At 40.7% G+C, this 23,393-nt stretch overlaps 1 protein-coding gene across 15 annotated transcripts in view; it reads left to right on the forward strand.

Annotated features, from left to right (window-relative positions):
* TENM4 (teneurin transmembrane protein 4) overlaps positions 1-23,393 on the forward strand; it is a 592,138-nt gene that overhangs the window by 495,979 nt on the left and 72,766 nt on the right. For all 15 annotated transcript variants that reach the window (XM_039718527.1, XM_039718526.1, XM_039718530.1 and 12 more), the window contains 2 exons: positions 13,269-13,388; positions 20,682-20,943. In XM_039718527.1, coding sequence (XP_039574461.1) covers positions 13,269-13,388; positions 20,682-20,943 — 382 coding nt within the window. The remainder of the gene's footprint in view (positions 1-13,268; positions 13,389-20,681; positions 20,944-23,393) is intronic.

A 23,393-nucleotide genomic window follows, 5' to 3' on the forward strand; every position in this document is an offset into this window, starting at 1 on the left:
TTATTAGAGTGCTTTGCAACATAAGCCATCAGGTTGAATATAGATTGGTTTTAAAATCAAGAAATTCTTTATCATTGCAATCATCATCAAGAAACAGGAACTGAGAAACAAAACATAGCAGTTTGGTTCTGTGACTGCCTCTCAGCAATTTGGTTTAAGTATATTCCTGTCTGTCAGGGCTGGTCATCCCTGAAAATCATTTCTTGTAACAGGGTAACTGGGGTGTCATATTCTTAGATCATTCAGTATCTGCCCTGAATGTTGCCTTTCAGAAGTAGTGATCCCAATCATGGATGTGGCTCTCAACATGTTTGAACTCTGTTGAGCTTCACCCAGTCATGAACTGCTTACTTTCAGCTTACCCACACACAGCAGTTAATAGGTTGGTGCTGAAAATACACAACCTTCATGTTTGTGTGGGTATTTATTTCAGCACTTACATCTCAACTGGCCTCTCAGGCCCCTTTAGCTCTGACCTAATACTTTTCATGGAGGGACACTGCCAGCATCTCTTGGTTACCAGCTCCCATATATTGTCTTTTTTGGTAGCCTACAGGCTACCATCATCATCATCACAGCAGTGTCAGGAAATTGCCCTGATGTGATATTTTTCCCGATACTTCTTGCTTCCAAGGTCTTCATGGTCCAGAAAGCTGACAACAGTGACTCAGATTATAACCAAACACTTTTATGTTGCAAATTATTGTCCTTCATTGGCATTCTGAAGATCACAGGTACTGGATACTGAACAGTTGGGACTCTGGACTAATCATTGTGATTTGTTGCTGTAAAATCAGGCTTCAGAATATGAACTAGATTATGCTCACCATTTCATTTTTCTGATATATTTAGGGTAGCAATTCCTCAGCATTTCCACAGAGGATTCTGTTATCAGGTCCATATGTATCCTTTCTGACAGGCAGAGAATTTTGGTACACACACATCTGTGTTTAGTGAACTTTCCATACAACTAATGAACTAGAGGAATCGTCATATTTGTGCAATAAAAAAATAAAATTGCAGCTTCTCTTGAAAGGCTGCTTGCATTCAACAGCATACAGAGCTGGGGAAAAATAGTGTGAATTTCTAATTACATAGTGAATTTTTTTCTGAGAGTGCCAGCAGAGGACCAACAGAAAGAATGTGTCATTTAGTGTCACGTAAATTTCTAAAGATACATGTGTTTTATAGATCTCTATGTAGGAAGGACCTGCTAACCATCTGTAGATGTCTTATTAAGGAGAAATTCAGAATTCAAAAGGAGCACCTGCTAACATAAATGTTTGTCTGATATGTAGGTTACTGGAGTGAGGGAATGCAAAGATTCAGATCTATAGGAAGGGTTTTAATGACTGCTTTTGATTAAATGCAGGGGAAGTAATAAAACTTGTTCTATTTAAGTTAGGATGAAGAATTATACAGAGGTAGCAATGATTTATGAGGTTTCCATTCTGAAATTATCAGCATAAGGGTGTGTGCCACTAAGTATGGTCTACAGATACGTGCACCTCAAGCTGTGATTGTATTGCATCTCTCAAATTAAGTATCTTGATTCACAAGAGTGATTGCAAGTAACATTGAAGAACCTCAACAGAAGGTATATTTTCCCCTGAGACAGCACCTGGTCCAGGCTCATGAGAATGTCGGGTTGTTGAAAATGCCACTACTCTTTTGGGATTTTAAAAGACATCACATGTTCCTGTTAGTTCTTAAAGATCCTATAGGTCGGGATATACTCAACCATTGCAAAGGTTTTCTTCTTATTTGGCCTCTCTCTGTAGTTTCAATTGCCTGTTTCACCTCCCAGAAAGCTGGACCTTTGAACAGCTCCTCTGATCACCCTGGAAACGACAGTGCTTCAGCAGTAGTCAGTGACTGATGTGTGGGGAAACATGGTCTGGGACCATCTGGGATCCAGTTTGTCTGGACAGGCAAGACTGCCTGTATTTGCATGTGTGGATATGCCCTTTATTCAGTAGCATCGTCACTGAAACTCCACCAGTTACTTTTCCAACAGAGAGGTGATAATATCCCTGTTATGCATGGAGCTGCTCTGTGTCTCTATAAAAATCACAGCAGCCACTGGGGGCAAGATGAGCTGTTTTCATCACTCCTTCCAGCTGCTGGCTTAAAAGTTTGTCTGGCAAGAGGGAGTTATTCTTATGGAGGGCTCCAGCATCCTGCTTTAGGATCCCTCTCCCATTGCTGCTGGGATTATTAATGAAATTGTCTCCTTCTTGGTGTAGATCAGGACTGTATTCTGTTCATGGAACTTCCTATATCTTTCTGTCCCAATGCCATCATCCTCATAGGGTAGGGTTGGAGTTGGATCCGTGTCATTTGCTGTGAGCAGTCCCCCATGAGCAGACAACACAGAGATGGCATGGATCTCTGTGTTCTGTGTGTCTGGTATCCTGCATGGGCACCAGTGGCACAGGCACACTCACCATTCAGGTCAGGAACTGAGTGCTCCTCCGGGCTTCACTAGGTCATGGCTGATTGATTATCACCCTGAGGGAACCGGGGCACATTTGCATCCCTGTCTGGCCTGTGCAGAAGTGGCAGCAGCGTGAATATCTCTGCAATGTATTTCCTGAGATTCAAAACCACAGCTTAGCCACTCTTCAGAGAGAACAGCAGTGCAGATCACCTAATGGATACAAATAAATGAATGTCTCGTGACAGCTAGCCTTTGAGTGAATTTATTATTGAATTACACTCTGGCTTTTTAAGAACAAGCTGAGCTGACAAGCTCTCTCACCAGTGCAGAAAAAAAAGAAATACAATGATAAATTACCCTGATGGATAAAGGCAAAGACCTTGTCTCTTCCCAAATACCAGAAATTATATATTATTCATGTCTGGGAAGAAAAAATAATCATTACCCATATTGAAATGAGTGTTTATTATGATAAAGCAAGTAGCTAAATTAAATTTTGAATGTGCAGAATGTCTTTTCACATCATTTTGATGAACAGATAACAAGTACTCCTCTATTACTTGGTCATTCTTGTATTGATTTTGAAACCACTTACTCTTACTGTTAGCTTTGTTGTTTTTAAGCCATTCTTAGTTGTCCATCACCATAAGGAGTAGCGCAAGATGCAGTGGTGTCAATAAGTTGACTATAAAGTAGGACACCTGATATATTTGTTCTCTTTTGAGGGATAGGTTCATAAAATGGCAAGAACAGGCTAAAGTCCTGCTCCACAGTCTTTTATGATAAGTGCTGGCATGGTTAAAGTGCCTTAGAAAACCATGTGTAGAATTGGCACTTTTGTAAGGAGAATTTCAAATCATTCAGTTTAGAAGTGTGTTTTATACCACTTATTTTTTGAGACAGGTTGTGTATATCTACTTGCTGCCAATAGTATCAACCTGATTACTTGGGTAGCTAGAAATAACCATCTGAGTTACATGAAACCATCTGAGTTACATGAAACATCAGAGAGCAGCATTTGTTATCAACTGCAAGAGTAGTCCCTGATTGCCCTCAGGTCAGTAGTCTGTATAAAGTTGGTTTTGATGATTTAAAATTCTGATCAGAATTAACTTTGTACATTTTTTCCCACTACTGAGCGACAAGGTATCTGTAAACATGTCACTCAAACTTCCTGTGTCCCTCTGTGTTCCAAGCAGAACAGTTTACCTTACTGATCCAGGTAGTCCTTCTGGTCAGTTAGTCCTTCTGGTCAGTCCTAAGTGATTTTGAAGAACGTTGCTATGTTTTCTTGGTATCCTTGAGGTAGTTTGCCCAGAGAAGCTGTGGCTGCCCTATACCTGCAAGTATTCAAGGTCAGGTTGGATGAGGCTCTGATCAACCTGATTTAGTGAAAGGTGTACCTTCCCATGGGAGGGCATTGGAGCTGGATGGTCTTTAATGTCCCTTCCAACACAAACCTATTCTATGCATATATTCAAAGCATCTTCTCTTTTCATTTCACACATTTCGTCCCATTCATGGAGGACTGTGGATTCACCCCAGCAGATCTTTCTGAGGTTTCTTCCCAAGGAAATCAAGGTGCTCTGTCTTTTCTGTGTTTTTCCATCAAGTGTAACTTTGCTACAGTGACCTAAGAAACACTTCTTTAGTTGAAAACAAAGTTAGGGGTCAAAGAACCAAAACTTACCAGGTGTAGCTTTAATCCTGATGATTTTTCCTGAGCTGGCTAGTCCAGCCCATGGCTCTGGTCCAGCTCCAGGCAGATGCAGTTCCTCCAGCAACAGGAAATTCTCTGGGTCAGATACACCCACTGAACACAGACACGAAGAAGCGATACAGGAGCTTAGGGAGCACAGCAGCACCGTGGGTTAGGACAGCTTGGAATGCAGCATCTGTTTAAATCTGTGTCATAGAAATAACACAGCATCCAGTGTTCTGAGGGTAAGCACTCATGGCACAGCATGGTACCTACACTAATGGAAGCAAGGTCATATTTTTCCATATTTTAACACAGCAAACACTTCAAACCCTCTTCTTCCCAGCATTATTGTCTTCCAAAGACATCATTCTTCTTTTGATGCTTTCTATTCATATGAACTCCTTATTAGGTACAAGTCATAGCTTTTTAAAAACTTACTGGTTTTTATTTTGATAATTAATCCCTTCAAGCATAATTTTAAAATTTACCTTTCCTATGTACAGGGCTTATTTTCCTTTCCAATGTTTGCCCTCTGATTTTAAGTTTAGCATAATATTATTTCCATATAGTAAATTAACACAATATATGCACCTACTTACATCAACTTTGTGGAATTTGTACCTGCAAGACTTCATGGAAGCAAAGCTCCTGTCCATATTTATGTTCTTTTCCATTGCATAGATATTGTAACTATGATGTAATTATATTCCTCTTTTGTAACTGTCAGTGAAAGGAATTTGGTTGGACTCAATGATCTTCAAGGTCTTGTCCAACCTTAAGGATTCTATGATTCTGTAAGTCCTTTGTACAGTCGTTAGAGAAACTGGGCTGCAGCTTTTTGAAAATATTTTTAAAATGTTAGATATTTATGACCAAGCACAAGGGAAGGAGTAGGATCTTTCTAGTGTGATTTGGGCATGCCTCCAAGACCCAGTGAGGCAACTGAAAGAAACACTGCACCATGCTGCACCTGGAATTAAAAGGTCTCAGGTGATACCTGTGTCCCAAGGAGCTCTTGGAGTGTGCAGAAAACAGCTCATTAGGATTTTTTTTCATGCTTGCAAGTTTTGAAGGCTTGAGATTTAAGTAGCTCCCAGACTACAGAGGTACTGATGTGCACTTTTGGATTTAGGAGTCCAAACTATGGTGTAGGTGTTGATGTGTTCTCGTGGATCTGCATGTGGATATTTGATTAAATATTTATTCAGTACTTAAGTTACTGTCCTCTGAAAAAAGCTGCCATATCAGGAGGAGTCTGTTCTTTGAGTGTGGCATTTATTTGCTAAATTGGTTAAAATGTCCTATATAAAAAAGCAGTTTTATAATCCCAAACATAAAATCTTTTGTATTTTATTGGACATTTTTTTCCTAAATAATTTTGATCGTTACAAAATCTATCAGTAGTTACAGAACTTCCCCTCTGATCATCAAAAGAGAGATCATTTTGTAATTAACCTGGAAATAATGTATTTTTCCTCTTCTTCTGCTTGGTTTTGTTTTCATGGTGCCTCAGATTCAATGAAAGGCGGTGCTTTTATTCCTGTTCTTCTGCAGAGCTGAATATGTGGCCAGAGCTTACAAAATAAATACCAGATGTAAAATACTGTAATAATACAGAGCTACTAAGTTCTACAGTCATTTTTAGTGAAGACTTGACATGAATACACTGTTCATCTCTGAAAGTTATTGCAGCATAAAGTCTTTATCTCTCATAGAAATAATGGCTATAAAATGACTTCTGAAAAATCATGAAATAAGCATAATTCAGTATTAGGTGGAAAACTTATCTTGCACCTTATGTACTACTGGACACTTGATTTGGATTATAAAGACCTAAAAAATATTAGTGTGATTGTGTTTCTTTAATACCTTATGCAAAGGAGGAGTGTTTCTTTGGTTTTACTGGAGAAAAGGAGAGAGTCATCAGTTCTTAAAGCATTAGTCAATCACATTGTGAGTAAAAGGATTCTTCACTGAAACTTTGCAGTAAAGCACAGCCCAACTTTATTATGTGTTGCATTTCCTATAAAACTCTGTTCTAAAATACTTTCATTTAAACAGTTGGAGGCAGTTTTACAATTCCACAGATGTCATCAGCATCTTTTCCTCTGCTGAGTAGCCTTCCCATATCCCTTACGCTCCTACCTTACCATTATAGCTCAACTGAGAAATCTTGAGGTGTAAAAATAGTGAGTCAATGAGGCACAGAGACACAAGATGCTTTGGATGGCAGGCGTGGCATCTCTTTCCAAGAGTGGCCAGATTGCTTGGCAGATCAGAGAGGAAGATTGTGCTGTCATAAAGATAAAAGGACACACATCGAGAAGGTGAATAATGTTCAATTCCTGGGAAAAGTATTCAAAGCAATTAGGGCCTGAGTCTTTCAAGAATGGAGCCAATAGGGAATTCTTGTGAGAGCAATGATCATGGAGTTTCTAGGAGTGGTAGATGGTCCTCAAAGGATATTTCATTTTGTTACCAAGCTGTCACACTATAAAGATACCTCCTTTTCCTTTTGGAGGAGCTACAACCAGCAGTCACTAATGCTGCTGAAAAAAGATGATGCCCAAGGAGATGTTAAAGAACCATCAGTTTATAAGTCTTCACAGATCAGAATGGAGTCTGGTGCATGCAGTGGGAAGCCAAAGAATCTGAACAACAATTGATCACAAAACCAAGTCCTTGCATGTGTACTAAAAACATCAGAGGAAGAACACTCACTGGGTTGATACTGTCAAGTTAGACCAGATCTAAAGAGACAGCAAGAATAAAATCTGTGTCTAGAGATGTTACTATAAATATTGACTAATAAGCACTTCTTTTTTGACTTCAAAAACCAACTTCATTAGCCACATCTATAAAAGTATCTGAGCATTATGTAGTGTTTCCTCTTGTCTTTCAGGTATTTTAAGTAATGAGTTTTCACTGGAGCTTTTCATTCACTTGGCTTTGCTGTGTCTTTCATGTAGAAGTCTTCTTGCAAAAGGTTTAACACCTAAGGACTATGCCCACATAGTCATCAGCATCTCCTGATCCTTCAGAGATGATTCCTTTTTAGTACCTTCAATGAGTAGGTTAAACGAACAGGGCAGGTGTAGTTTCTTGCTTCAAACAACTTAAAATTAGCTTTCTTTTACTGATTCTGTTCAGAGCTCTTAAAAAACTTTATTCTTTGTCGCCCACTCTCCTTCTCCAGGGCCCCCAGTCCATCAGTGGCTGACAAAGCAGAATGGCAGGATCTGTTCCAAGCCATGTCTATCAGTGCCACTTAGCAGGTCTCCATTTGGGATATGGTCAAACCCAAATGTTAGTGCATTTAGTCCCTTTGTCACATTGACACCAGCATTCTGGTGCTTCCCTTAGTGCAAACTCCCAGATGAGCCTAATCAGTTATTTAGTATCATAGAATATTTTGGGGTGCAAGGAACATTTAAAGGCCATCTAGCCCCTGCCATGGGTAGGGACATCTTCAGCTGTATCGGGTTGCTCAAAGCTCCATTCAACTCGGCCTTGAATGTTTCCTGGGATGGGACAGCTATGACCTCTCCATGCAGCCTGTGTCGGTGTTTTGCCACCCTTATCATAAACTGCTTCTTCCTTAAATCTAGAGTGAATCTACCCTCTTCTAGTTTAGAACCATTGTTCCATGTCCTGTTGCATCAAGTCCTGCTAAATCCAGCAGGATTGTATCCCAGCTGCCCTACATGTGCCAAACCCTTTCAGAAATTCACTTGTGCTGTCCATGATAGTGTGGGGTTCTTTATGGATGACTCCTTCAATTTTCAGTTCCTAAATAAAAGTCTGCCTTTTTTCTTTCTGACAAGGAGACCTTCAGAAAGATCATTTGCATTCTTTTTCCTTACCTTAATTCCTTAATTCAGATGGCAGCTAAGAGCAGTACATAGGTTTTGACTTTAAGCTTTTCTTAAAACTAAACTGAACTAAAAAAGTCAGACGGATTTACTCAGTTCAAGGAAAGACTGTCAGGAGGTTTTTCGCCACAGTTAAGAGGCGAGTGGGCAGGGCTGTTTCTACAGACTGCTTTTGAGGGAAATACTGCCACAAGCAATGAACTTGAACGTCTCTGTGTTCTGATCTTTCCTCTTCTTCTTTTGTCCTTCATCTGCCAGCTCAGGCATTTTCTCTGTGTCCATGTGTTTGATCGTGATGCCCTTAGCTTTTATCTGGCATTCTACCAAGGGCTCTGTCTATCCTGGTACAAGACTGCCCTGAGGTTGTTTAACATTAGACAGGCGCATTCAACCCAAAATGGACGAGGTACATTTTGCTTTGTCTTCCCTTACTCTCAAGCAAAAAGGCCACAGCCAAGGCTAAAGACAAGAGATTGTACCGTGTCTGTACTTCTAGGCACTTATCAGACTGAGCAGATCACAGGTGAGTGCCATGAGAATATAAAAAATCCTATGCAAAGGGATTATCAGATTACTGCAATTATTCTTCCTATGTCTCTGTAAGGAGGGGATTCTCATTTTGCAAGTGCAGTAAAGAGACATAAACAGACCTGCTGACATGACTGGTATCACACGGAAAGGCTGTAGAGATTATTTTTCATTAATAACTTTCTTCCCAATGAATTATAACTTTCTGGATTTTTTTCCTATGGAGATCTGTTGAAGTTTTATCCTGAGAAGAAGGGTAAATCCTATATATATGCACGTATATTTATATATACCAATAAAATATAAAAGTGGTAAGTTAAAAAATATGTATAATGACAAATTAAAATATTTGTTATTACTAACTTGGCTGAGGACGGCTAAGCAGTCATGATAACCATTTTCACACATTAAAACCTTTAAATGAGAATGAGGTATGTGAGAAGTATTTTGAGGAGCAACAGAAATTAAATTGGAGTGAGATTTCCCGTGGCACCTATCCTCAGTCAAGGTAAGAACTTACATTTCTTGCAGAAAAAGTGGGATTGAGGATGCATGGAATTTTCTTCTTACAATGAAAAATGCTTAGCAGAAACAGTATTTTCTCCTTATTTCCAAATGCCAGGCACACTGTCACCAGAAAACATCCGTGACAAAAGTGTGTTGGAAGGACCAGTGTCTAGGTTGTGAGACACTGGATCAGAGTTAGTATTAAAGACAAATCTTTAATTTGCTCCCATGAGGTGAAATGGCTTTTGTGGAATTTACTTTTCTGGCTTCTGTTCTAAGGCTGATTTGGTCTGCTTGAATTTTGTTGACAGTCTGTCAAATTTTATTTGTCTCTGAGCAATAGGAACATAAAGGCATCAGAGCACCCCTGTCTGTTTTGCCACTGTGGCCCAGATCTTAGCAGAAAGACTTAATTTAATTTTCTTGGGAGTAAAGGGTAACTTCACAAAGCAACAGTGTAAAATTGTCTGATACACCATCTGGCATTGTAAATAGCATTTTGACAATGATTTGGTCTTTCAAGCAAGTTTTTATGGACAAATAAAAAAATTTAAAAGGAAGAGTCTAATTAAAGAAGAGGAAAAAATTGAGACTGCTTTTCCTTGTAAAACAAGAATCCATACAGTCTTATGTAACAGTAGTGAAGGAAACAAAACAAACAAAAACAAACCAAAAACCAGAGGCAATAGGTGGAATCTGTTAATAATTTAATGAAAATATGAGTCTCAGGCTACAAGAAATTGAATTTTACTTCAACTGCAGAAAACACTCTGAACTAGCAGGCCTGGACTGTTGGAATAAATCTCTTCTATTAACATAAGAGATAATTTTATGTAAATGTATTTGGAGACCTTCTAGCAGAGCTGAGCATCTTAGCAGTACCACTTAACTTCTTTGCAGGGTAATTGCATTTAGACCAAGGTCAACTGAAGGAAATAGCTGACTAAATTAGCATTAACCAGGTTCCTGGGGGGCTTGGGCCGTTGTAGACACTTGATCTTGTCTCCAGAAAGGACATGTTGACACTAGAGAAGCCAGCTGCTTCCAATGCACTGTGTTTTATTCAAGTGGGACAAATTTTATCACCCAGGGAAGCAGAAGATTTGGGACTCATCAGGGACAGCCTGGGCTTGAGTTTTCCTCCAGTTTCCATCTCTATCTCTTTTAAATGGATTCAGATTCATGCATCTTGCTCCATCTTCTTTTTATTGCTGTGGGTTGGGAATGATGTCCCCTTAGTGGTAACATCTTTCCTTGAAGCATGGTAATAAAGCAATGGTTAGAGTCCTCAGGAGGGTGGGGATGCAGCTGGGTTTGCTGACGAGCTGCTTCTCTGGGAAGAGACAGCCTCCAAGCCCATGAGCACGTGTTAGCAGAGTTGGATGAGTGCTTGGAAGCATCAGCCAGGATGGGAACTGAGTATTTTTCCAAGGGTAGGGTGTCAAAAGCATTTGCTACAGCTGCTAAGGTGAGAGGAGGCTTGTTGTTTACCCACCTTGTGCTGGTTGTAGAAACAGCTGTCAGTGATATGTAATGGAGCAGATGCTTGTGGATATAAAGCTCATCCCCCGTTTACTGAGCTGAGGGTCTAGGCCAATCTGCTTGCACTGTTACTCAGAACTTTAAAACTGCCTGAACATGTGTTATGTGTAGGGCAGCAGGAGAGACACCTGAAACATGTATTTTTTTCTTTACTTGCTTTGACCTCTTAGAAGAAAAAATAGGTAGAAGTGTTCTTCTTGGTTCACAGAAATGTATGATCTTGTTCTTATTATTTTAAAACATTTGTTTTAAAATAATTGTTCAACATTTACTTGAATGTGTGGTACAGAACACCAATTCTTTTGTACTCAGGTGTTAGTATTCATGAAAGAGTTTGCAGTGATTCCTTGTCTTCCACAAAATGTTCAGCTCATTTGATAAACTGAGAGAAGGCAGTTTCAAACCCATCATCTGGTCTCTCTGAAGGATGGAAAAGAAGATGGGGCAGAGTGGAGCAGATAATGAAAAAACTGGGAAGAGAGAGCCTAGGTTGGCTGTTGGCTCAGAGATGTTCTCAGACACGTTCACTTTATGCAAAAAATGCACTGCAGATGGTGACCTGTTGACTTCATTGGGGTTATTCCAAGCATTGACATTTTTCCAAGCATATTCCATGGCATCTTGATACTTTTGAGTTTTGCTCTACCTGTGTGTTAAAGAGTGCATAATACTGTACTGGATTATTGTTTTCCAGTTATTATATATGGAAAGCTGAGTTAGAGTCCTTAATGGGAGAAGCAAAAGAAGTATTAAGGATATTATTCCCCTCATTGGCCCTATCCCAGAAAATGTTCAAGGCCACGTTAGATGGGGCTCTGAGTAAAGCACTCTAGTGGAAGGCAGGCAGTTTGGAACTACATGATCTTTAATATCCCTTCTAGCCCAAACCATTGCACGATTTTTGGATTATTAGCTCCAAATTTGGTCCAAGTCTTTTCCTACATGACTCCTAAGTCAGTGATGATACATCAGAGAAAACTCAGTGACATAAAAATCATTTCCAGTATCTAATTTTCTTGTGACCTATTCCAAAATTGTATGTGAATATAGTCACATCTTAGATTGCAGACACATTTTGGCATTGCTGCTGTAATTTTTGATAATATTGGAGCTCTCTATTTAGATCAGCAGGATTTTTTTAAGACTCCCTGGCAAATGGTCTGTTTGCTGTACTGTGGAATGTAAAAATTGTGCAGCCTTTATTAAATAGAAGTTATACTTTATCTCCTTGCATTACAATCTCAGATTTTTAGGTGGACTGTAAAAAAATAACTGGCTCTTTTCCTAATGATCTGTGTTTATGAAATCATCTTTACAAAACATTGCAGAAATCATCCTTTGCCTCAGTGAACCAGCAAAGCACCATTGCTCCGTTGAAGTGCAGCTGGGATGATTTACTCTAGCTGAGATCTGGTTCTGCACCTGGAGAAACATTGGCTTTCAATCTCTGCTCTCCAGCAGGACAGCACTTAGAAAAATTATTCATTGGGTCACGTTAGCACACTGACACTACAATTTGCTGTTGCTGCTCAGAAAAATAGTTACCTTCAGCCAAAAATTGGGTTCAGACACTCTCACAGACATGTGATGTTTTGTCTTTATGGGAAGTTCCTAAGGTAGCAAGGTAGTAATGACTTAGAAGTCTGGAAACAGGCTTTGGAATGAGAACCAAGAAAAATTGTCTTTGGCTTTACTGCAGGTTTTCTGACTGACCTTGGACAACTGAAAATCATTCCATGTTTTATTTCCTCTCTCTGTAAAATACCAATCTGGCTGTATTAATCCATGTTTGTAAAGGTCCTTGAAATCCTTAGATAAAAGAGCATATTACAGATCACAGAGTAGTTGGAATAGATGTAGCCTATAAAATGGTGCAATCTACCAAACTTGGGAAGAAAAAGAGGGGAAGAGAAAACCCATCCTATTAGTGTGCTCAGCTTCCCAGGCAGATTGTAAGGAAGCTTTCTGAACCCGGCAAATTTTCTGTCATGGTTTTCCCAAATGGGAAAGAAATGAGCTGCCAAGCCTTCGTCAGGATCTTTTGTAGCTTTTGTGCCTTAAGTATGTCCATGTACTGCATGGTAATTTTCAGCTCTCTTTGATTTTAAAATGCACTTTGGTTTAATTAGGGCAATACTGTTAAGACACTACTGGCTGTTAGGAAAAGGTTCTTCACTCAGAGGGGTGGGTGGGAAGTGGAAGCATCTCCTGAGGCTCCTGAGGAGTGTTGTGGCACCAAGCCTTCCAGAGTTGTGGAAGTGTTTGGACAACACTTTCAGGAACGTGGTATGATTTGAGGGCTGTTCTGTGTAGGAGCAGGAGCTGGGCTCAGTAATCCTTGTAAGGCCCTTCCATCTCAGGAGATTCTGTGAAATTCCAATGTGATGATGTGAATCCTACAGAAGTTTATACTTAATTAAGTATATGCTGCAGCAGTTGATTTTGTATAGTAGGGTAATTGTAAACCTCACTTTGATTATCCAAGGTTTTTACACAATGCCTGAGAAAGCCTTCAAGGGCAGCATCAAAACATCAAAATACACGGCATGACCTCCAGCTTTACAGGTTATAAAGGTCTTGGCTTTATAATCCGTAGGAATTCGCGGCCACATCAACAGAGGAAGAAAATGCATTTGTCAAAAAGACTTACTTCTTATAATTTTTCTCTTCCTTGCAGACATGCATGTGTGATTCGAGGCCAGGTGATGACAGCAGATGGGACCCCTTTAGTTGGAGTCAACATCAGCTTTGTCAACAATCCTCTGTTTGGATACACAATCAGCAGACAAGATGGCAGGTAGGATGTCTGTATGGAATTTACAGTGTTCAGGCAGCAGTAACGGCATTATTGCTATGACCACTAAAGAGAAATTCCTCCCAAGAGCATGTTTATTATTCATGCCTTTTGAAGAGGTTGGTACATTATTGTTGGTTGTTTTGGAGCTGCATCTGGCTGGTGACCAGTCCCCAGTGCTGTTCCTTGCTCTCTTCAGTTCCAGGGCCAGTCTTGTTCAATGTATTTATCAACAGCCTGGATGCAGGAGTTGAATGCACCAGTAGCAAGATGCTGATGGTACCAAACTGGAAGGTACTCATGATGCTCCTGAGGAACAAGAGACCTTGCAGAGCAATCTAGATACATTGGAGCATTGGTTTGTGATGAATGGGATGAATTTTAAAAAGTCAAAATGCTGAATTTTCTGCACCTGGAACAAAGTAACACCAGGCACAAGTATAAACTGGGAGAGGAGTGGCTGGAGAACAGCCCTGCAGACAGGGATCTGGGGGTGCTGGCCAGCAACAGCTGAATAGAAGCTGTGTCTTGGCAGCCAAGAGGGCAAACCCCATCCTGTGGTGTATCAAACACAGCACGACCAGCCAGTCAAAAAGGTGGCTGTCCTGCTGTATTCAGTGTTGGGGCGGCCTCACTCAGAACACTGCATGCGGTTCTGGGCCCCACAATTTAAGAAAGGTGTTCAGGTCCCTTAATGTGTTCAGAGGAGGGCAAGAAAGTGGTGACAATGCTGGAAGGAATATCCTGTGAGCAGCATCTGAGGACTCCGAGTTTCTCCAGTTCAGAGAAAAGGAGACTTGAAGGGTGACCTCATTGCTTCCTACAGCTTCCTGAGGAGCGAGTGTGGAGAGGGAAGTACTGAGCTCACCTCCTTGGTATCCACTGATAGGACTCATGGGAATGGTTCAAAACTGCACCAGGGGAGATTTAGACTGGACATGAAGAAACATTTCTTAACTGAGAGGGTGCTTAAACACTGAAACAGGCTTCCAGTTAAGGAAACTTCCCTATCTATCCAGAAGCCACTCTGGCAGTCACGCTCGCACCACCTGAGCTGGGACTGAAGTCCCTTTGCAGCCACACCCCACACTCACACAGTCACACTGGGGTTCCTTATCCACTAGACCTCAGATTTCCCATAGCAGTGTCTCAGATATCCAGATCCCTAAAACAATTTAATCTTGGTGCAATAACTAAATAACAAAACAGCCCAAGCTGGTGCCTGCAAGGAGGGACCCTGGACAAAGGAAACCCTGGACTTTTATCCCCTCACAGTCTAAGCATGGGAAAGTCTGGAGCTGTCGGCTCCTGTCCTCTCTCCATGTGGTTTCTCAGCAGTTCCCTGCCTCTTGCCTCAGGCTTTGGCTTGGCCTCCTCCTGCCCCCCAAGGAGCTCAACTGCAGCTCACACTGAAGTTGCACACCAGGCCACCAACACCAAATGTAACCTCAGCATTCCTAGAGGCATTCAATGCCACAAGCCTGTCAGTGTTCAAGAGGCATTTGGATAATGCCCTAAATAATGTGATTTAATTTGATCAGCCCTGAACTGGTAAGGCAGCTTGACTTGATGATCCTTGTACTTTCCTAATAAATGAATAGCCTTCTCTTCTCTTCTCTTCTCTTCTCTTCTCTTCTCTTCTCTTCTCTTCTCTTCTCTTCTCTTCTCTTCTCTTCTCTTCTCTTCTCTTCTCTTCCCTTCCCTTCCCTTCCCTTCCCTTCCCTTCCCTTCATTATTTATTTACTTAGTGATATCACCTAGAATCTTTAGCCAGCAATTTGGTAACACAGTGCCCATGCATATAAAAAGATGTCTCCTGCTCCCAGCAGATCTATTCTTGCTAATTAATGTTGAAATTATTAAGAGGAAGTCATTAAGATTACGGTTGTGTTAGAGGCAGAATCTGAGCAATCATGCTCAACCAAAAGAAAAGCAGTGCAAATTGGGAATGCCTTTCATCTTATCTTTTGTTTGTCAGTGCTAATTGGCTCCCTTTCTTTTAAGAACAAAAACGTAACAGAAGGGGTTCCAGCTGCATACGTATTGACTACTAACCACTAGCACTTGGGAGAGGATTTATGGATTTTAGCACCTCTCCAATCCACAACTTTCATTTGAGTTGGCCAGAGGAACAGATAGAATTGTAGTGAAAAAGAACATGTGCTAGCAACGTGTGTTTGGTGCTGTCCTGTTCACACTCAGGGATGTTTGCACCTACTGTAACACTGGTGGGGACTGGGAGGCTTTCCAAGTGATGCTCCAACTCTTCAATGTTGTGACAATAAAATGCAGATGATAAAGAGGCATTCCAGGAAAAGGACACCCCTGTAGCTGGTGTCTTCTTATTGCCAGTAGCTTAGGCATTACTGCAAAAAGGAGAAAATTTGAACATTTGTGTTAAGGGTATCTCTGGCAACCTTACTGAATCTACTTTATGGGAAAGTGGTATCCAAACCACACTGTCATGGTCAGCTTGCTGTGTATGGACCAGCACAAAATCTGTAACCAGTAGAACAGATATATATGACTAAAAGATTGCTGGACAACAATGCATGTCATAACCTTTTGTTCTGTCTGTTTCCTTGTGTGTGTACAATACCCAAATACAGTATGTAATAATTCATTTAGATTACAAGTGCTCTGAGGAAAGAAGTCATCTCTTTGCATTGCAGTTGTTCTGTACCTAGCACAGAGGGTCCGTATTGTAAACTGGACCTCTAGCCAGCAAACATGAAAGCTAAAGGGACAGAGCATGGAGGTGACTGCTGCTATCCAGACTCCAGACCTTTGTATTATTCAAGCAACTATTTCTTTCTGATTCTTGGGTGGTGAGAGGTAAACTCCTGCACTACAAATCTACTTCTACTGGCAGTTTAAGCTAGGGGTGCTCCTTCCATGCTATGTCCTTCCCCAGGTCCAGCTGAGCAGGGGCACAGGGCAGAAGGCAATTCAGCCAGAGCATGAGTATGCTCCACCAGGCTTTAGTGGACTCCTGGTTCCTTGGAGTGGCTGCCAGCCTCCAGAAGCTAAATTAGTTTCAAGGAGCTCAGCACTGCAGTTTGCTGACTCAGCCCCCAGTAGACACTCAGCTCTAAGTGATAAAAATGACAGAGATCAGCTGTCTCAGAGCAAGGAATCTGTGACCAAGTGGGATTCATCCTAAAGCTGTGATTTCTGTAGGCAGCTGGTGGGGGTCAGTGTATCCCTGACTCTGTCATGTCAGCTCTTCTGATTTTACTTTTTTCATCTTCCTCTCAAGACAATCTGCTTCTACAGAAACCTGATGCACAAACATCAAACAAATTTTCCAGCTGCAGTGCTGAGCCTCCAGAATAATGAATATACCTTCCAACTTGGCTAAGGGATGCATGCAGGTATTTTCTCAAATGAATAGGCACATCAGTGAATCTGTGTACTCTGTAGGTACTCTATGGACAAAAACCACTTGTCCGTAAATGGGCAAGTTAAAGAACACCAAAATCCATAGAACCATGGAATGGTTTGAGTTGGAAGTGACCTTAAAGGTCATCTAGTTCCAACTCCCCTGCCATGAGCAGGGACAACTCTCACTAGACCAGGTCGCTCAAAGTCCCATGAAATCTATGCTTGAGTCCAGTGACTTCCTCAGGGTCTCTAAATTATCTTGAACTATAATAAGACCATTCAAGCTAAAATTTGTCAGGGCAGAAAGTGTTGTCAGATATCCCTAATTTCTAATCCCAGCCACACTGCTGATTTAGTGGATACCATTAGATGCATCTCTTGACTTTCCCAGTCCAGAGAACCAGCCTGTGAAAGAGAGTTAATATTTGCTTGTGTTCCTTACTGATTTTTATAGTATTTATTTTAATACTATTTTTATAGAACTTTCAAGATCATGTAAAGAATTAATGCTATTCCAGTTTCTATTATCTTTTCTATGGGTTTGAATAATTTTTTTTAATAGAACATGTCACATCAGCTTTTGTACAGCGAAGTTTTCATGTGATTGAGTCAAGTTTGTTTTAAGAAATTGATGCTCTTAGACAAGAAGCAGGTTCTCCTGAGCTACACTAGCAGGCTGCATGCAGTCCGGAGCATTCCCAGTCCAGAGCAGTGCACAGTCATAGAGGGTCATCTCTCCCACCTTCAGTGTCATTCTGGTTTGGAGAATAAATGGGAGCACACATGCAAGCAGTTACCTTGTTCCAGGGGTCATGAGATAACTGCATAAAACTCAGCAGGTTTATTATTTGGCATATTCACCATAGGAATATCTATTCTTGAAAATGTGCACTGAGTTGCCTTAAATTGATTTAGTAAATCAGTTTACTGATAGCAGGGAAATAACTGGGGTTTCAAAGTAAGGGAATTTAAAGATACAATTGCATCAGTTTAGCTAGATTGGTTCTTAAGCTGATTTTGTTGCTCCAGGTTTGGGGGTTTTGGGGCTTCTTTTTGTCATGATAAAATCTCCAAATGAGTAAGTAAAATTTCAGTTTTAGAATTACAGTGAGGTAAATTTTTCACCTCTGTAAGGGGACTCACTTTATTCCAGGTCTCTCCTATAACATTGCTCAGATACAGCCTGAAACAGTGAAACCCTGGTCCTGTTTAAGTCACATTACTTAGACTGAGCAAAACTCCTATAACTTCAAGGCTTGCATATGTTTTTAGCCTAATTGCTGCACCAGAGACTTTGTTATATAACAGGGCATGAATATAAAGTGACAACTCTCAAACTACTCTGTTGTGTGCGTTTCTCTGTAAAGCAAAGTTAACAGGCAGTTCAAAGTATCAGTACTGGATTATAAACCACATTTTTAAATAAAGTTTTAAATTTGATTAAAGTGGTAGTTTAAAGAGGCTGCAAGTCCTCAGTATCCCTGGGTTGGGTTGTAGGAACAACTGTTAATAAAACAGCAAGAAAGTCTCCAGATTTTTTCCATATTGTATTCACCACCTTTTGCATGGCTTTCTCAGAAATACCAAAAACAATGAACTTTCAGAGAAGAGAGATGAGAAAGGGTTACATTTTTCTGTGGGATTTTTATTTTTTGAGCCCGCTTTAGATAAATAGATAATTTCATCCTTCAGCTTGTCTCTCCAGAGTCTTTAAAGAAAAACAACAAAACTACTGTACAACAAGTATGATTTTTACTGAGTGATAAAAAATACATCAGAGATGAGCAGCAAAAACAGAAATAAAATCATCTTATTCCTTCAATCCCAGGACAGTTTTCCTTTTGTTAAATTTAATTTCACTGAGGGAAACTGGGAGGTTTTCAATTTGTTTTTTTTTTCTGTTTGGTTTTGGGTTTACCTTTTTTTCAGTTCATCAAGGTAACTTGAAAGCTGCACCCTGGGGCTCTGGGAAAACCAGCTTGTGAGCGACACTGCTTGCTAAAAAATACTGCATGGCTCTGTTTTCACAGCTGACATGGAGGTGGTGCTTTCCCTTCTGCATCCTGTTTTGAGGATGCCGGAGAAGCCATTTCCCCCCAGCAGATTCCATCCCTGATCCAGGCTCAGTGAAGCCAAAGGGATGAAACAGAGGTGTTTGCAAATAAGACCTCTTCCAACTTGCCTAAAAACTTGTTGAGAATCATTTGTAATGTTTATTTCTTCCCTCCTGTTGGCTTGTTCAGTTCCTGGATCCATGCAGAGCAAGCATCTCCCTCCCAGCTGAAGGAGTTGCCAAATGCTAATTGACTGTTAAAAACATTCACATCAGGGTACAAACGTTGTGCAGCTTTGCTGGCAGGGACCAGCAGGTTACTCCTGAGGCTGCTGCAAGCCAAGCTCCATAGGTCTGGGAACATGATGCCCCAACTTGAGTGGTAGAATAAACATGGCTTTGGCTTTTTGAAGTGCTTTCCACTTCCTCTCATGGACTAAATTCAACATTCTTTAATGAATAACCTTTTCATAATTCTGTTTCCTAAATAGCACCTCAGTCCATAAACCATGAAATAAAAAGGTTCCCCCAAAAAAAGATTGACAAAGACTTTTTTTAGGAATAGTTCATGCCCATTGTTGATCCTCTGGGATTTTGCACCCAATCTGAAAGACTCACAATTAATTTTCAAAAATAATTTTTAGATACTTTTTTCACTTTCTTTCTTACCATGTATTTACAAGGTGCATCAAGTCTGGCTTTGGGCAATCAAGAGTGTTTCAGGTCCCAGTTCTCAGCCAGAGAAGCACTTAAGCTTGTAGCTGTTTAAGCACATGAGCAGCTCTGCTGAAACCAGTGAGTCTGATCACATGTATGAACTCTCAGTGAGAGTGACATACAGCAGTACCAAGCGTGAAAGTGAGAAGCAGGGATGAGAAAACTTTCTTTGGCTGAAGCGTGTTTGGCATTGTAACTGAAGAGACAGTGAGAAAAACACAAAGGAGCAAAAACAAGAGGTCGTCAATTTCTGTTGAAATACTTTCCTTTCTTTTTTTTTGGGTCTGTGCATAGTAGATATATCCCTGTGGTACTTGATAAAATCTTCATCTGTGACAAGATATTAAGTTTAAATACAAAACTAAGAAAACTATCAGAACCTTATCCCAACATCTTTTCATCTAGAGGATGAACATTTTCCTTATCAAGGTAACATTTTTTCACACAGCTCTGGAAGGCTGTCTGTTATCCAACACCAACGCAGGCAGATAAGCCACTTGGCAGGAGGTAGCTTAGGGTGAAGTCAGAGACCACAGGCAGTGATTCATCTGCCCTGCTCTAAATGTTTGAGTCAAAAAAGAGGTTGTGCAGAGTGCTGTGGCACACAGACACCCTGCACTATATGTATTTCTAGTAGACGAGGTTCAGTCCACGACTGGGCGCTCTGTGTTCCCTGGGCTGCATTAGGTATTAGTCAGGTTAGCAGAGATACCAAGACAATTCATATGGGGATGTGTCAGAGAAAGCTCTTTCCAAGTAGTTTATTTCATCACGTGAACTGATCCAATCTGTGCATTTGTTTGGATAATCTCTACGTTAAAAAAAAAAGAAAGAAAAAAGAAAATTAGTATATATGGCCAAAATAAATTGGTTCTAGAAAAGCACCAATAAAGATAAACATGTTTCAAAGAAGGGATGGGTATGATTTCAATATACATGAGGGCAAAGAAGGTGAGCTTGGACTCCTGCCTCCAACACTTGCTGTTACCCAGGTAAACCCTATTTGGGCTGCAGATTTTAGGTTCATAAAATGAGACTGATGACATTTCTTGCGGTTATTTTTCTGGGCTCCTTGCTAGAGAGTTGAAACAAACAGATGGGGTAGTGTTTCCACTAATTTTGTATTCCATCTCTTAAAACAGCTTTGATCTTGTTACCATTGGTGGAATCTCCATTATCCTGCACTTTGAGCGGGCTCCTTTCATTACCCAGGAGCACACGCTGTGGTTGCCGTGGGATCGTTTCTTCGTGATGGAAACCATAGTCATGAGGCATGAAGAGAATGAGATCCCAAGCTGTGACCTCAGTAACTTCGCCCGGCCCAACCCTGTGGTCTCTCCTTCTCCGCTCACTGCTTTTGCAACTTCCTGCTCAGAGAAAGGTCCTATTGTTCCTGAAATCCAGGTATGAGCTGTCTGAGCTGAGGGACAATAACTCATAAAATCATAGAATGGTTTGGGCTGGAAGGGACCTTAAAGGTCATGTAGTCCCAGCCCCCTGCCCCACCTTCCATTAGACCAGGTTGATCAGAGCCCCATCCAACCTGACATCGAATTGGGATTGGGGCATCCACAATTTCTCTGGACAGCCTCTGCCAGTGCCTCCTCATCCCCATCTTCTTTCTGTGCTTCTTTTGACAGCTTTGAGCAACACACATGTGACTATTCCCCTGCTTTCCTAACAACAAGCATTCCCCATTTGTTACCCCATTTTTCAGACATTTGGCAGGAGACTCACTCCCAGGCATTCGCTTTACCAGATTTTTTTCCCCTATCTCTGAGAGATGGAGGCAAAGCACTTGTGGCTGATAACACATGAGCTTGGGACCCTTGTGTGACCGGCAACAAGCCCTTGGTCTCAGCCCTTTGGCATTCAATGTGCCCAGCACCAGGCTGATGCCCGTCTGGCTGATGCTTTAATGCCTGTCTTCTGTTCAGGAGCAAATCCCACCCACTTGACTCTATAAACCTTGGTGGTGGAGTGTTGGAGTGAACTTTGTCTTGGTTGGAAGTCACACCCCCCTACTCTACTCAGCTGCTGAGACATGCAGTCAGCCAGCAGATGGATGAGAAGGGGCCAGCCTGCAAAGCACCTCAGTTTTATTGCATTTCATGACATTTAGAATAGATGAGCAGAGTGAGAGGGTTACCTTTAATTTCTCATCCCCATTTTCCTTTTTTATGACTAAGTGTGAGTCAGATAAAGAACCTTAACGATCTGCTGTGGCTTCAAAGTATTTTGTCAGATAGAAAGTTGTGTTTTAAACTGAATAGTCCAAAGAACCAAATTATCCATTTTCCTTAAAAAACACTAATTCTGTTGAAACATATGGATGTAGCAGCATTCAGCCTTTGCTACCTTGAACATGCTGTTCTCTGGATTTTATATGCCAGCATTCAGCATGTCCTGAGTATTGCTTTTAGTGACAATAATCTGCCAAGGTGGAAATAATAACAAGTGGAGACAAATTGTGTGCTTCCAGCGTGATTCCACTGGGGTTACAGTACCATTAATGAGGAAAGAAGTAACTTTATACCTCCTGATTTTAATAAACTATGTGCTAAACCCAGCAACAAATAAAGCTAGTGGTCTCTTTGCCCTTCTCTCTGGACCAGGTCTTATGATCCTTTTTCACACTAATTTGCAATTATGGTCCCCGTGTTTGTCCCAGAATAATTACTAATTAAGTCTTGTATCTTGTAAAGTCCATCATGTTATAAATTCTTGGTTCAGAATCTTGGTTTCCACATCTTTTTTATGAAATAAACAAACACCATAAAAGATAATGGTCAGTGCTGCCTGGGAAAAAGCAAATATCTGATAGAGTGCATCTATGATCATAACCTCAGTCATTATTTGGTACCACAAACACCTTCCAGTAGACTAGGCTGCTCAGAGCCCCATCCAATCTGATTTTGAACGTTTTTGGAGTTGGGGCATCTGCCATCTCTCTGGGCAACCTGTGTCAATGTTTTACCACCCTCAGCAAAGATATTTAGTACCATTTGAAATACCCTGATGATAACCTGCTTGACTTCCAACTGCCAATCCCTGTCAGTGTCCTGCATTTTATCTTCTGGATCTTTGTGAACGGCAGATCACTTGGACATCCCAGGTCCCACTAGACACTGGTAGTTATGGAATCTAATACATAAGAAAGATAAATTTTGAGATTACATTGAGTTCACATACAGTTGTGCCAAATATCCGAGTTCCCATTTAAGTGGACAGAAATCTAACCAATACATCAGTGGAACCTACACATCACTTAAGCTGGCCTCCCTGAAGCTTTCTGGTTCTCACTGATGGTATCAGTTAGATTCCACTGGCTGAAATTGATGGTATCAGTTTGATTGCACTGACTGAATTAATGTGTGTGTTTACATCACATTGTTTATCTGATGTAAACATCACATAAATATGCTCGTGTGAGGTAGCTCATGCTACCTCACATAAGCATATTTATAAGTTGACATCTGGATTTAGATGCCCTTAACTGGAATTGAATCCCTCTCTTAAGTTTACAAGGCAACACCAACCTTCTAAAGAGTTTGTCTGTATCTGTAGGCAAGACCTAAAAGAGCAGTTCAGAGCAGACACCTAACTTAGGTTCCTAAATTGACATAAGATGAATCCCATACATGATGAACACAGTGCTTTTCCTGTGTGCTCTATGTCTGAGCTAAAACCTTTAAATCAATATTTCACCTCAAATATTGACAGCTGAAGGTTAGCAGAGTTTTTGGTGCAGGAGTTTACAAGACAATCTGATTTGTGGCAGAGTTTTGATTGTACTGCAGTTCAGAAATGGACTACTTTTCATTTCTATACTGGATATACATACAATAAAAAAT

The sequence above is a fragment of the Passer montanus genome, unplaced genomic scaffold, assembly GCF_014805655.1.
Source record: "Passer montanus isolate IOZ18808 unplaced genomic scaffold, ASM1480565v1 scaffold4, whole genome shotgun sequence".
NCBI lineage: Eukaryota > Metazoa > Chordata > Aves > Passeriformes > Passeridae > Passer > Passer montanus.